Source organism: Boleophthalmus pectinirostris, unplaced genomic scaffold, assembly GCF_026225935.1.
Source record: "Boleophthalmus pectinirostris isolate CB_2022bp ecotype Guang Dong unplaced genomic scaffold, ASM2622593v1 HiC_scaffold_9, whole genome shotgun sequence".
Lineage (NCBI taxonomy): Eukaryota > Metazoa > Chordata > Actinopteri > Gobiiformes > Gobiidae > Boleophthalmus > Boleophthalmus pectinirostris.
The window spans coordinates 7003908-7018648 of NW_026571541.1; the positions used below are offsets into that span (position 1 = coordinate 7003908).

Sequence of the window (14741 nt, forward strand, 5' to 3'; positions counted from 1 at the left end):
AATAATATGGAAAAAATAAAATTGATTCTAATCTTCTGACCACATCGCCCAGTGGTACATGGTAGTCATAGCAGTAACAGCAGTAATGGACCTCTCGCTAACCCCTCTATTTTCCACTATTCACACTTCCCACTCTAGATTATGATCCAAAAAGGGAGTGTGTTTGCTATCTCGTTGTAATTACTTTGGTGTCAGAAAGTCTCCGCTCAGGCTGAATCAACAGCGTGGCCGTGATAGTGTCAAAGCACTGATAGATGAGACTGTAACTGAAGCAGGCTGAGCTCCACTGAGGAAACTGTGAACCAGAGTCCTCCATACGCCAGGGTCAAACACACACGGCATTCCACACATGATTTTGAGACGGGATCATGGATTTTAGAGGGAAGAGGGAGCAAAGTGTGTGGGATACCTTTACTGTTGCCTCCTGCTTTCTGTCTTCTATATACAATAGCGTAATCCTTCATGAAAGCTGCAGTAAACTCTTAAGATGTCTAGTGTAGAAATCAGGCAAAAGTATTTGTGGAGTTGTATTAGTAGAATTAGCCGTTGTAGCAGTAAATGGTATCAGTTTTGAATTTTCTACAGTTTACACCAATTGTGACTTTAAAAACGAAAAAATGTGATTCTGTATTTAATCAACTTTTTATCAATAATAGTATATTCTACAGAATAGGTGCGGACTTGCAAGTCGTGACTTGGACTTGATTCAGACTTGAGTCACTATTTTTAGGACTAAAGACTTGACTTGATAAAATGGACTAAGACTTGGGACTTGACTAGGACTTGAAGGTCAGTGACTTGGGAATTGGACTTGAGCCCTGTGACTTGAGAAGACTTGATGCTTCTCCTAAAAAAATAAATATTTTAACAAAATACTTTTCTCTTTACAGTTGATAAATCGGGTGCTGAATTTTACAGGAACAAACTGGAACATGTCCCTTGCACTTCTCCAATTGTTATTTTGGATTGAACGGAAGTACTGTGATACCCAAATGTACTACAGTAATATACAGTACAATACAGTAAATTACAGTACAGTACAGTAAAACTGAGGGAACTACACAGAACATGATCCTTCTATTTCAGTGCAGACTACACGACAAAGTTACTGTTATTTTTATTTATTTTTTTGTCTGAATTCTTTCTATTCTGACTGTAATGATGCACACTAAGATCTTGTCAAGACGTTTAAAAAGGAAAAAGTACCATTTCTACGAGTCTTATATAAGTACTCATATAGAAATATACCATGACCTTTTAAGTATTGTTTAGTTTAAAAGTCATATAAATAGCAAAAATGTGAGCTATATTTGGTTTAAAAACCTGAAATCTCAAACTTGAAGCTCAAAGCAGACAACTTGGACTTGACTTGGACTTATGGGCCAGTGACTCGAGACTTGACTTGGACTTGAGGTCAAAGACTCCAGACTTACTTGAGACTTGCAAAACCCACCTCTGATAAATGGACATAGCTAACCCGCTAGTTGCCGCATTCCAAGGAAATAGGAAATGATTACGGGGGTGCTTCCGGCTCCATCGACTCTGGCTCCCGTTGTTGAGAAATTGTCACTCCTCTCTCTGTAACTGCTGCTTGAGAATATTGTCTGTAAATAAATTCCTATTCCTAATATGGAACTGGCTCCAAATTTGCTCCTATAACTGCTAGCCTCGTGAGCTTCATTTGACTGGAGCCGAACGTTGTGAGTGACGTCACATTCCCTTAGTTGATTTCTTTATACAGTCTATGGTTAAATAATATAATAAACCGCTAAAATAAGTCAAATGAAAGATTTTAAATGTTTTGCAAACTGAAATTGCGTCAGTATTTTTTGCCATGTCGTCATTTTTTTCATTCATCCTGGCCTGAAAAGTTTGGGCCCCAGATCTAGACACTGGATAAATTAGAAGTACTCATAATAATGACATTTTTGTAAGCATTTTAGCCATTGAAATATATGTGTAAAAATGTATATTGTGAGGACATTTGTGGTGTGCTAGCAAGCTACAAAAGTAATTTAATAAAATGCACAGTAGCAGGGCTAACATTTTGCAATGTTGTTTGGGCATTTTTGGTAAACACAAATAGAAATAGGGAGTGCATTACGAAACTTATTTTTGCCTTGTCCATTCCAGGAACAACAACAAGTGGTACAAGTAAATGGCAAATATTTCCCATGGATATTTTTAAATCTGTTATTGCTAGAATTAGGGATGAGCCAAAACTGATGCTGCCATCAAATATTGGCACCAATACTGAACATTTTTGATGGATTGGGGTATTGATTTCATGATATCCGTTCTGCCAATATCCTGGCTCAACCTTTAATTGGTTGTAATAAGAATATTTACAGGCTGAATTTGGCCTTGGACGTCTCATAATGTTTGAACTTTTATTCATACTCAGCTGCTCAGTACTGATTTGAAGGATAAATAACAGTTACATAATACAATTGGATCTCTGTGTAATCAGTTAACTATGTTAAGTTCCATTTTCCATCTCTACACTGGTATCAGCTGATATTGGGCATCAGCAGATACTTAGTCAAAATATTGATATCAGTAACAAGACTTAATTTTGACTTTTATATTGAAGCTTTATAAAAATGCTTGAGCTCACCACTGATGTTGTTATGGTATTTGAGTATTTGATTGTTACTGAGATGTTCTAACACTTTGATGTATTGATTTTCAGCTATGCGGTGGCAGATAACTCTTACCGCTCGATGAGGACGGAGAGGAAGGACCAGTGTATCCTGATTTCTGGAGAGAGCGGAGCTGGAAAAACTGAGGCGTCCAAGAAGATCCTGCAGTACTACGCTGTGACCTGCCCCGCCAGCGATAAGGTCCAGACCATCAAAGACCGTCTGCTCCAGTCCAACCCCGTACTGGAGGTGAGACCACAGCAAGATTTAAGATTGGATCTGTTTTTGTTTTTTAGTTTTACTGATTATTTTATAAGCTTACCTGAACAAATGCACATGTGATATTGTCATTTGATGTGTATGGATTGTCTTAAAGGTCCTATAATTACACAAAAATGACTCGTGTGAGCTTTAAGTCATATTATAATGTTACATGTTAATGTTACGTTATCAAGAACACACCTGGAGTTGTATTTTTTGTTTTATTCACACGTTTGAGTTATCATGTATTATTATTCTGTCTACATCTCCAAAGCTCAAGATGCTCTGTTCCACCTTGTGATGTCATAAATTAATAAAACTAATGAAATCTATTAGTGTATGGAGTTTAAAAACACATAGAGCATGCAGTTTTTGTGTGTTAAATGAAACAAAACACAACTCCAGGTATGTTTGTGATGAGGAAACAACATTATAACATAGATCTGAACATAGCATAGTAGATATGGACCTTATAATGTCTGCCTACAGTATTTATATCTACAGTATCTATATATTTTCATATTTCTTATTTCTACATTACTTACTTCTATATTTCTCTCCATAGGCTTTTGGAAATGCCAAGACTCTGAGGAATGACAACTCCAGTCGCTTTGGAAAATACATGGACATCCAGTTTGACTTCAAGGTGAAATTGATTGATCAAATGAAAACAGTTTACTAATTTAACATAATTTTATTCTTGCTCAACTTTAAATCAATTCATGGGCTTCAAATTTAGAAAAAAAAAATAGCACTTGCTGTGGCAATTAACAAAAAAAAAAACAAATATTGCATGGACGAAAGTCACTTGTGAAACAGAAGCTGAAACCCACTGAAGACTTTATTACAAGACTTCATCATTGCTTATTGCTTTGTTTAGTCATTGAAAGATCTTACCAGATTCACTCTCAAGGAATTGACGTTTTTATAGATTCATTCAAGATGGAGAAACATGTTAAGGGACATTCAGTTCATTATTATTAAGCAGAAATAACCTGTACGTGGTATTAAAAGGTACTTGGTCAGATATTGTACATAATATATCACTCCTTCTTGCGTGTAGTACATTTGCACACACATTGTTCCCTGTGACCCCCCTTAACTTTCCCGCTTGACCATCACTCCATCTTTCCCTCTTTCCTTCTTCTCCTTCTTTCTCCTCTCCTCTCTCCCCCTCTGCTCTCCCTCTCCCCTTCTCCTTTCTCCCTCTCTCCCAATCTCCCCCTCTCCTCCTTTCTTCTCTCTCCTCTCCTCTGACCTCCTCTCCCCCTCTCACCCTCTCATCTGTCCCATCTGCAGGGAGCCCCCGTGGGAGGACACATCATAAACTACCTCCTGGAGAAGTCCCGTGTGGTGCACCAGAACCACGGAGAGAGGAACTTCCACATCTTCTACCAGCTGATCGAGGGTGGAGAGGAGGACCTGCTCCGGAGGCTGGGGCTGGAGAGGAACACGCAGCAGTATCAGTATCTCATCAAAGTAAGTCACTACAGTTTGATAAAAAAAAACAGAGCTAAAGGCAAATGACGTATGTACAGTATGTACAAAAAACTAAAAAGACAAACACTCAAATGCTCAAAACCAGTTGTCTAAGTCCAGTTCTATTAATATTTAACAATGTGGAAGTATGTACAAGTTATTCCTTTCTTTTTTTGCGCTGTTGTTGAAAGAAAACACACACTGAAAAATGTCACTTTCGATAAATACTAGAGATAGAGGGATACTTTATTGAGCTCCAGGGAAATTCATGTTTTCCTGCAGCCAACTGTTGCAGATTATGTTGCTGCAACATTTCCACTGTGTGTCTCAGTGACCTTTGTGTCTCAGTCAAAGGTCTCAGTGTGATTTAACAGGAGGACTGGTTAGGGAGGGTCAACAGTGTGGCCTTTCCTGTGGAAGGGCCAAGGTGTCCCTCCTCTGTGTTCTTCAGCAGCTCTTACTCTGCTCTGTTTTTTTTGTTGTTGAGGAAATGGTCCATTCCCTCAAAATATTCCCTCTGGAAGGTCTTCTACCACATTCGCTGCCACATTCGCTGCCTCATATGATGTAAAAAGCCTGTAGCATCTCAAATGCCCACAGCTATACATGCATCACAAATTTCTGGCTTCCCGTCATCTCACAATGCATACAGGGAAGGATTTTCCAAAAAAGTGAGCATCAAACCGCCATACTTAATTTCCCAGTGGGATGCGTCTATTGACAAAGCCAGTCTTTTCTAGTCTTTTGAACCATATTGCTTTTGTTTCTAGTTCTGATATCCTCATATTTTAGTTTTGGGATTCAGACATCGTAATTGTGTGGTTGTTGGATGTCCTAACAGCGGAAAACGGCGCGAGAAATGGGCTTCAGACGTTTGTGATCTCCATAAATGCAAAAGGGAATCAGATCTGTGTGAATCACGTTTTGGTCACTTTGCAGTGGAAGGTGATTCTTGGCGAACAGCTGGTGCCTTTCGCTTTGGCATTGAATTTTTAAATTCGTAACCAAGGTTGAGCGCTCCACATACAAAATGTTCGATGCAAACTTGGGATGAGTTCTTAGGCAGTCAAAGGTTTCCTTTTTCGTCCTTCCTGTGTATCAATACTGCCCATCATCTTCGCCTTTCTCTATTTTTCAATTCCGTTGGGAAGGGAAACAGTTAAAACGGAGGTTTGCAGTCACATAGATCTGATTCATTTTTGCAACTATGGAGTTCGCAAACTTTCGAAGCCCATTTCTCGAGCCGTTTTCCGCTGTTAGCACATCCAACAACCACACAATTAAGATGTCCAAATCCCATAACTAAGATATGACGATATCCAGCAAAAGTGATATGGTTCCAAACACTTGAAAAAATCTGCTTTGTCAATAGACGCATCCCACTGGGAAATCAAACATGGTGGGTTGATGCTCACTTTTTCAGAAAATCCTTACCAGTATGCATTGCACAATCACCGGAAGTCAGAAATTCGTGATGCATGTATTATAATTAGGGGTGTCAAATTATCGCGTTAATTGCGATTAATTAATTACAATCATATTTAGCGCGTTATGTTTTTTAATCGCGTTAATCTCATTTTTAATCTCTAACTTTACTGTTTCTGTATGCGAGTTGCTTTATTATAAAATCTGTTTTTATGTGTTGTTGGGACAACAACACATAAAAACACATTTATACATTTTTTTATTTCGGTAATTCCACTCATTGCCGGAAACCCACACAAAACGCGCGCAGTAAGAGCGATGTAAACGTCATGTTCACGTTGGCGGCGTCAGTCGCACAATGGACGAGGTCAAAGAGCCAGTAGAACAGAGGCAGCAGTGCACAGGTAAAAACACATTCGTGTCTTGGAAATTATTCTCCCGACGTGAAATATAAAAGAAAATAACAAATATAAAATCGCCTACAACTTAAATGTCACTGGTGAAAACAGCCTGCATAGGCTCATGATGTCTGCACTACTGTCCTATAGTGACCTGCCACATGAGGGGACACACACACAAACACACACAACACACACCTTCATCATCGTCATCAACCTGAGAACGCGCGGACCACGTTTCCTTCCGTAGACACTGCGCGGACACCGACGTGCTCCCGTGAGCCGCGTGTGGATCGTATTTTCTCGCTACGCTGCGTAAACCGCGCTTCCTCCTGTGCGCCTCTAAACCAGAACTAACACCAAGACTAAAACCGGGACTAACCCAGTCCAGGACTAAACCAGGTCTAAACCAGGTCTAAACCAGGTCTAAACCAGGACTAAACCAGGACTAAACCAGGACTAAACCAGAACTAAAACCAGAACTAAAACCAGGTCTAAACCAGGTCTAAACCAGGTCTAAACCAGGTCTAAACCAGGACTAAACCAGGATTAATCCATTCCAGGACTAAACTAGGACTAAAGTAGGACTAAAGCAGGTCTAAACCAGGACTAAAACAAGGACTAAAACCAGTGATCTCATATATAAAGCATTTCTCTATCAATAATATTTTTAATATGGTTAAGGAAAGACTGGACTTTTTATTGTCTTTAAGTAGACAAAAGTTATTATGTTCAGATTTCTTCATCTTTGCTACTTTACAGCAAACAGTTTCTTATTCATGGAGACTTGGGCTCAACAACCAATTTGCAGAGATTTGTTAAACAATAAATTACTTTATAAAGTCACTTTTTTTTGTTCTATATCAGTCTTTTGATCTGCCACAATAATGTAATAATGAATTTAAATGAAAATACCTCAAATTGAAGGCTTTTCTCAGCAATTTTTGGTGAGATTAAAATGAGATTAATTAGATTAATTAATTACAGATCATAATTAATTAATCTCTCAATTTTTTTGAATCGCATGACAGCACTAATTATAATAATATCGAATAACTCTTGCTCCACCATGCCAATTTACCTGATGAAAGAATTATTTTTATTTACCATTTGTATACTTTGAAGTATATTGTAAGTTAAAAATTGATGACTTGTTTTATTCCAAGACATTCTGAACACTTTAGTCCAAGCTTGGTAGTGAACCTGTGTACTACCAACATCCAAAGAGTCTAATGCTTTGCATTTTTGATAATTCATGCTTTCATGCTATGGCAATTGTTCTGTTATAGTGATTATGTAATTCAAATCTAAGCATTATATTTTTTGAATAGGCAAAGGTCCTCACAAATCCTTCAAATCAGGAAGAAATAGTATTGTAAGAGTCTAAAGAGTTATGCAAAATAAAAGAAAGAATGCATGAGTGACTCCATAGTTTAATCTGTTTATTAGTGCTTCTCTATATAGCTGCATTTGCCAGTCCTAGTACTCAATGCACAGGGTGTGTCTTTATTTGACCAAGAATTAATTATGCTTACTACAATCCTAACTATTTTATATTAGATATTTGTTTCATTATCTACTTATAGACTTTGATTAACTATAAAAACAAACAAACAATACAATACAATAAGCTGGTACAAGCCTTGCACAGTGTTAGTCAAGGCCCCAGTGGGATTTCTGTTTTCTCAGTCTGACTCTTCCCCTGAGGCCAAGCGCTGCGTTCAGGCTCCCTCCGAAAACACAGCTTCACCAACACACACACACACGCACACATACACCAACTGTTAGTGCCCCAGGACAGCACTTCACACGTGTGTCAACAGCCCTTTACGTGTTACTGATGTTTATGGAACCTGCTACATCTGTTAAGAACTGAAGAACACGGTGTGGTACAATGTGACACTTTTAACTACCTGCTCAAAAAAATCATTTATCATTTATTAATCATTTTGTCAGAATCAATCAGATCATTAAAGGTACATTGTGTAGCTTTTTTGGTGGAGGGTCCATCACCTGCTTGTTTTTATGGAAATGTCATTTATTGCATTTATTCAATTACAGGTGGTTTTATAGCTCAAAAATACAAGCATTCTGACTGTGAGCGGGGTTGTCTCTTCACAGATGTGACCTGTGACTTGGTCTAGTTTAGTCTACTTGAAGATTGAAAGGTTTAATCTCATACTGTGAAACATCCCAGACAAAGCAAAAACATCTGCATGAAGAAAATCATTTGAACGCTGCACCAGAAACGTTTCACAATGCAATTTCATTTCAAATTTTCTGTCAATATTGAGAATAAATTTACTTCTAGACCACCAACAGATGTAGGGAAAGTCTACGTAATATTCACAAAACTCATAGTGTAATTCCCTTAAGTGAATTTAAACACACAATATCTGTTTTCTTTTCATTGCAAGTGTTTTAACTGAATGTATGTACTTTTTATTGCACATTTTTATTCACTGTAAATGTTTTGAGTTGGGAGTTCCTAGTTAAATAACATAAATATTATAGATGGTTAGTGTATATCATATGTTGGTCTTTATTAGTTTTTTTAATGTTTTTTAGGGAAACTGTCCCAAAGTGAGCTCCATAAACGATCGAAGCGACTGGAAAGTGGTGAAGAAAGCCCTCACGGTGATTGGCTTCAATGAGGATGAAGTAGAGGTGAGTGCTACAAGGTTTTATACAGTCTGTCAAGAGCTGTTTTTAGGTCCTATATTACACAGAACTGACTCTTGTGAGCTTAAAACATGTTAGAATGTTGTTAGCTCCTCAAAAACATACCTGGAGTTGTGTTTTGTTTCATTCATACATGTTTGAGTAACCCTTTATTATTAGTGTGTCTACATCTCCAAAGCTCGAAATGCTTTGTTCCAACTTGTGATGTCATGAAGTGGTAGTTTTCAAGTTATCAGCTACCTTTTACTTTTTTTTCAGTAGAGATTGGCAATTCCATCCAACTACTGAAGATGTATGGAGTTCAAAAACAGCGGATCACTTCCTGTATTAACACATGACATCACAAGGTGTAACAGAGTGTTTTCAGTTTGAGAGAAGAATGCAGCCTAAATATGCAGGGTTTGTGTGTTAAACATGTGTGAATGAAACACAACTCCAGATATTTGTTTGATTATAGCATAGATCAGAAAATAGCCTAATACGGGCCCTTTAAGCAGATAGTTTTTTAGCTGCTGATGCATAAAATCTGACTTGTAAAAAGTACTATTGATTTATTTACGTGTAAAACATCTAGTGTAGCTTACATTGTGATATCTGAGGTTACTAGTATTTGTTTAGTTTCAGGGTGGTTGTCCTAAGGCAGGGTTAAGCCTAAACATACAGAGATACTGTACAATGATTTTCTTAGGTACACTGAACACTGTGTAATGCTGTTGTGTTGTGTTCACCCTCCACTGTGATTGGTTATTGATACTTTACAGTGACATCAGCTGGGGGTGTTCTACATGTATTTTTTTTTTAGCAGAATGTTTGTCAGTTATCATAGTGACGCAATGCAGCATGACCAAACACTGTCAAAAAAGTTTTAAGATTGTCTGAAAACTCAGGATATCAGGATATGGTGATTGATTTGATTGAGTGATTTGATTTGAATGGGGACAGTAGCTCAGTTGGTTAGAGCGTTTGTCCACTGATCCAAAGGTTGGTGGTTCAACTCCCACTCTCAACATAAACGTTATTGGTTGAGCTGGCCCACAGGTTGGCTGGTGTGATTCCAGCTCCCACAGATGAATGCTGTCATTGTGTCCTTGGGCAAGACACTTAACCTACCTTGCCTCAGTGTCTGCGTACTCTGGTATATGAATGGGTGAGTGGTTTCTTGATGTAAAGCTCTTTGAGTGCCTTAAAGGTGAAAAAGCCCTATTTACCATTTATTATCATATTGCTTAACCCTACTTAAAGCTACACTGCGTAACTTTACCAGTGGAAGGTACACCACCTCTTGCGTTCAGTGAAATTTTCCACAGTATGGCATTAAACAAAGAGTATAGCCATATACCTACATCATTGTAAATATCTTTTTAAAACGTACTGCTTTGAGTTTGAGAAATCTCACATGTTGAATTATAACACCATTTATTTTTTATTGCTTGAGTATTGCTTTTTAGTCTGTTTTACTTATTATACTTATGTCAGATTTCAAACTTTTAGCATGTATTTCCTGTGAAATCCTTCCCGGTGACAGCATGAGCTATGCAGCACATTCTCCCCTGTGTTTGAATTGGGCCGTTTCCGTTTGCGAAGCCATTTGAGAGTATATCTGCGGTCATTATACAGAGAGGAGTTATTTGTGCTCAGCGTGGGAGTCTTCGTGTGTTTTATAAGTCTGGGCTCGGGTCCAGATCTCTATAGGTCTCATGCTGTTTGAGAGACGCAGGTGTGTGCACTTAGAATACACTGTTATGTAATCGTATACAGTCAAAATAAAAGCCATATTTTGCTGATAATAGGAAGGAGTACTGAAGATTTGTACTCAACTTAAGGTGCATGTATGTATGTTACTTTTCTACTGCAGGGTCTGTCAACTTCTTGTTTCTATGGATATGTCATTGCTCTGCCTGGAATCTTCCACAGTATGATATTAAACAGTACTACCTTACATTTGAGCTCAAAAATACTTAGAAAAACAGGTATTGGGGTGAGCAAGGTCATCTCTCCACAGATCTGACCTGTAACCTGGTCTAGTTTGGTCTTCGTGGAGAAAAGCATTTGACGAATCCTCCACCAGAAAAGTTACACAATGCACCTTTTAAAATGCATTTATTTGGATTAAGACTCAAGTACTCAATTACAACAAGCAGTGCTGGCAAATTTGTACTTTAGTGTTAAGTATACGCTTGGAAAATACTCCTCACAGTACTAGTTACTTCTTTCACAATTGCAAGTTAGATTTAAATCCCTGCTACACACAAAACCTGCTTATTTTCTTCTGTCAAAGGGAAAACACTCTCCACTCCACGTTGTGATGTCACGTGGTAACGCAGGACGTACTCCACTGTGGTTTTAAACTCCATACACCTTTAGTAGAATCATTTGGATAATTTCAACCCTGGAATTCTCATTTTCTATTAAACAAAAAAGGAGCAGTTAATTTGAAAAGTAGCACTTAGTGACTTCACAAGGTGGAACAGAGCATTTAGAGTTTTGGAGATATAGACTCAAACATGAAACAAAACACAACTCCAGGTCTGTTTTTGAGGAGATAACAACATTCTAACATGTCTTAAAGCTCACAAGAATCCATTTTGAGTAATATGACCTTTTAAAGTATCGGCTGATCTAAGTGGTTAGATCTGTACTGATCAGACTCTGACTAAAGCGCTATAAAGATAAATATAATCTTATCTTGACACTCTTTCATGTTTATTGCCTTACGGATGATCTTGATCTAATCTTCTTCTTTGTTTTCCGTTGCCATAGGAACTGCTGAACATCATTGCCAGCGTACTCCACCTGGGGAATGTGCAGTACGGAGGAGAGGACGGCATCGCCTCCATCACCTCGGATACGCAAATCAAGTACCTGTCCCGGGTGAGTCTTTGTCCAAATCGTGCCCTAAATGTGTATTAGACCCAAACTAATAATATGTATTGATAAATAGAATCTGAAAACCTATAATATGTGCCAAATAGATATAGTTAAATAATTATGTATATGTTTTTAAATGGCTCCTTTTGATTGTTTGACTTTGACTCATGATTAAACTACTGAATACTGAAACTTTTTTGTTTAAAATGCAATGTGCAGTGAAATCAATAATTCTTTGATAAACTGACCTATTAATTAGTTAAAGAAATTACACAGAATATGAATAACTAGTGTATGTTTTGGAGGCATTTATTGAATACATTTGTTTTTATGTACTTGGATACTGGTGCACTATGTACATTTTTGGTTGAGGGTCTGTCATCTGCTTGTTTCTCTGGATTTGTAACTGCTCTGCCTGAAATGTTCCATAGTATAGCATTAAAGAGCTCTACTTTACATTTATTCAATTAAGGTGGTTTTATAGCTCAGAAATACCTAGAAAAATAGCCATTCTGACTGTGAGCGTGGTCGCCTCTCCACAGATCTGATCTATAACCTGGTCTGGTTGGTCTCCGTGAAGATAGAAAGGTTTAATACTATACTGTGAAACATTCTGGACAATAATAGTAATAATAACATCTACAGGAAGAAAAGCATTTGACGGACCATCCACCAGAAAAGTTACACAATGTACCTTTCAAACCTTTTTATGAAAATTTAGATTTAGAGACATTTAACACACATGCTAGTTTAATTCAGAGCGTTAAATTGTAAGAAGTACAACTCCTATTCCCACATGTAATTTATTCCTGAAAGTTTATTTGTATTTCTCACATAACTTGACAGATCTTACCAAGATTTCGTCTGTATCTTGGTTTATTTATTGATATTGTGAATGGTTGCGGTGTGTGCTAACTTTGCTCCTCTGTCTGCAGTTGCTGGGAGTGAACGGGGCTGTGCTGACAGAAGCTCTTACGCATAAAAAGATAATCGCCAAAGGGGAGGAGGTAGGCTGCTACACTGTTGCATTGTGGGTGATAATTGTTTGTATACAGGGCTTTCCTATGAGTAATGTCTGCTACAGGCTTAATTACATTTTAGCGGTCTCACGATTTATGTTATGACTGGACTAAACTTGGACTAAACTTGGACTAAACTTGGACTAAACTTGGACTGAACCTGGACTGAACCTAGACTAAACCTAGATTGAACCTGGACTAAAACTGGACTAAAACTGGACTAAAACTGGACTAAAACTGGACTAAATCTGGACTAAATCTGGACTAAACCAAGATTATAAAACACTGTGTATGCTGTTGTTGAAAAGAAAACCTCTCTGCCCTGATTATAAACAAGAGTATTGTATATTGGCTATTACATTTCCTACTTGTTCTCCAAGTTTATATAAAACTAAACCAGGTCTAAACAAGGTCTAAAACCAGGTCTAAAACCAGGTCTAAACCAGGTCTAAACCAGGTCTAAACCAGGTCTAAACCAGGTCTAAACCAGATCTTGACAAACTAAGGATCATGTTCATACTTGTCTTGGTCTTGAGCCCAGTGTTGTCCTGATGGCAGACCTGTTTTGATTCTGTTCTAGTCCTGGTTTAGTCCTGGTCTGAATTTAGTCCCAGTTTAGTTCCAATTCTGATGATGTGTGCAAATGTAAACTCACAAACCAAACAAATTAAAACTGACTCTTGTGAGCTTTAAACCATATTAGAATGCGGTTATCTTATCAAAAACATACTCAGAGTTGTGTTTCATTTCATTCACACATGTTTGAGTAATCCATTATTAGCCTGTTTACATTTCCAAAGCTCAGAATGCTCTGTTCCAACTTGTGATGTTATGAAGCAGTAGTTTTCAGGTTAACGGCTACCTTCAGTTTAGTAGAGATTATAATTCCAGGACTGAAATTATCCAAATGATTTTAGTGTGTAGGTGTATTGAGTTTAAAAACATGGTGACACATCCTGTATCACCTGCTTCTAAGCCTAAATTTGCAGAGTTTGTGTGTTAAACATGTGTGAATGAAACAAAACACAACTCCAGATATGTTTGTGATGAGGAAACAACATTATAAAATAGATCAGAAAATAGTAATATATAGTAATGGGCCCTTTAACCACAAATTAACCAGGACTAGAACATGATTTGATTAGTTTTGTTCTGTTCATATCCATAGTTGGTGAGCCCTCTGAACCTGGAGCAGGCCTCCTCCGCCCGGGACGCTCTGTCTAAAGCTGTGTACGGACGCACCTTCACCTGGCTCGTCAACAAGATCAACGCTTCACTGGCCTATATGGTAATACCATAGACTTTTTAATTAAAAACTACATAGCTAACCCGTAGCATCCAAATTCCAAATAGGAAGTGAAGTTGGGGGTGCTTCAGGCTTCATAGACTCTGGATCCAATTGACTTTACATTGGAAAACATCTCCTCTCTCTCTGTAACTGCTGCAGTGGGACTCATTTTTGGGCTTAAAATCTTCGTATTAACCCGCAATCATGTGATCCTTGTGTTTTTATTTAGCTTTTTTTTTTGCTAATAAATTCCTATTCCTAATATGGAACTCTGGTCCAAATTCACTCCTTTAACTGCAAGCCTCATGAGCCAAACATTGTGGGAGACATCCTTTTTCCTCCTTTTTCCACTTCTTTATACAGTTTATGGGTCATACTAATTTAACAATATAATTAATATAATAACTTCTGTCTTTTCTTCCCAGTGCTATTACTGTTATATAGCATGCATTCTGTTATGGTGTAGCAGCACCCCCTTGTGGCCAAGAATCTACCATGACAGAGTTATGATACCAATATCAACAATTAATATAAAAGAAAATCAGTTAATACCATAATTGAGTATAAAATGTATCTTACCAAAGCATAGAGAGCATAGAGTGTTCATTATTCATTATATGCAAATGATTCCTAATTTGTTATTTTAAATAGCGGATGTTTGCTGTGTGAAATAATAAAT

General features: G+C 37.7%; 1 protein-coding gene across 3 annotated transcripts in view; it reads left to right on the forward strand.

Moving 5' to 3' along the window:
- LOC110160369 (unconventional myosin-Ic) overlaps positions 1-14741 on the forward strand; it is a 117876-nt gene that overhangs the window by 82157 nt on the left and 20978 nt on the right. For all 3 annotated transcript variants that reach the window (XM_020925006.2, XM_020925009.2, XM_020925007.2), the window contains exons 4-10: positions 2693-2891; positions 3469-3549; positions 4203-4382; positions 8774-8872; positions 11648-11758; positions 12691-12762; positions 13943-14062. In XM_020925006.2, the coding sequence (XP_020780665.1) occupies positions 2693-2891; positions 3469-3549; positions 4203-4382; positions 8774-8872; positions 11648-11758; positions 12691-12762; positions 13943-14062 (862 nt within the window). The remainder of the gene's footprint in view (positions 1-2692; positions 2892-3468; positions 3550-4202; positions 4383-8773; positions 8873-11647; positions 11759-12690; positions 12763-13942; positions 14063-14741) is intronic.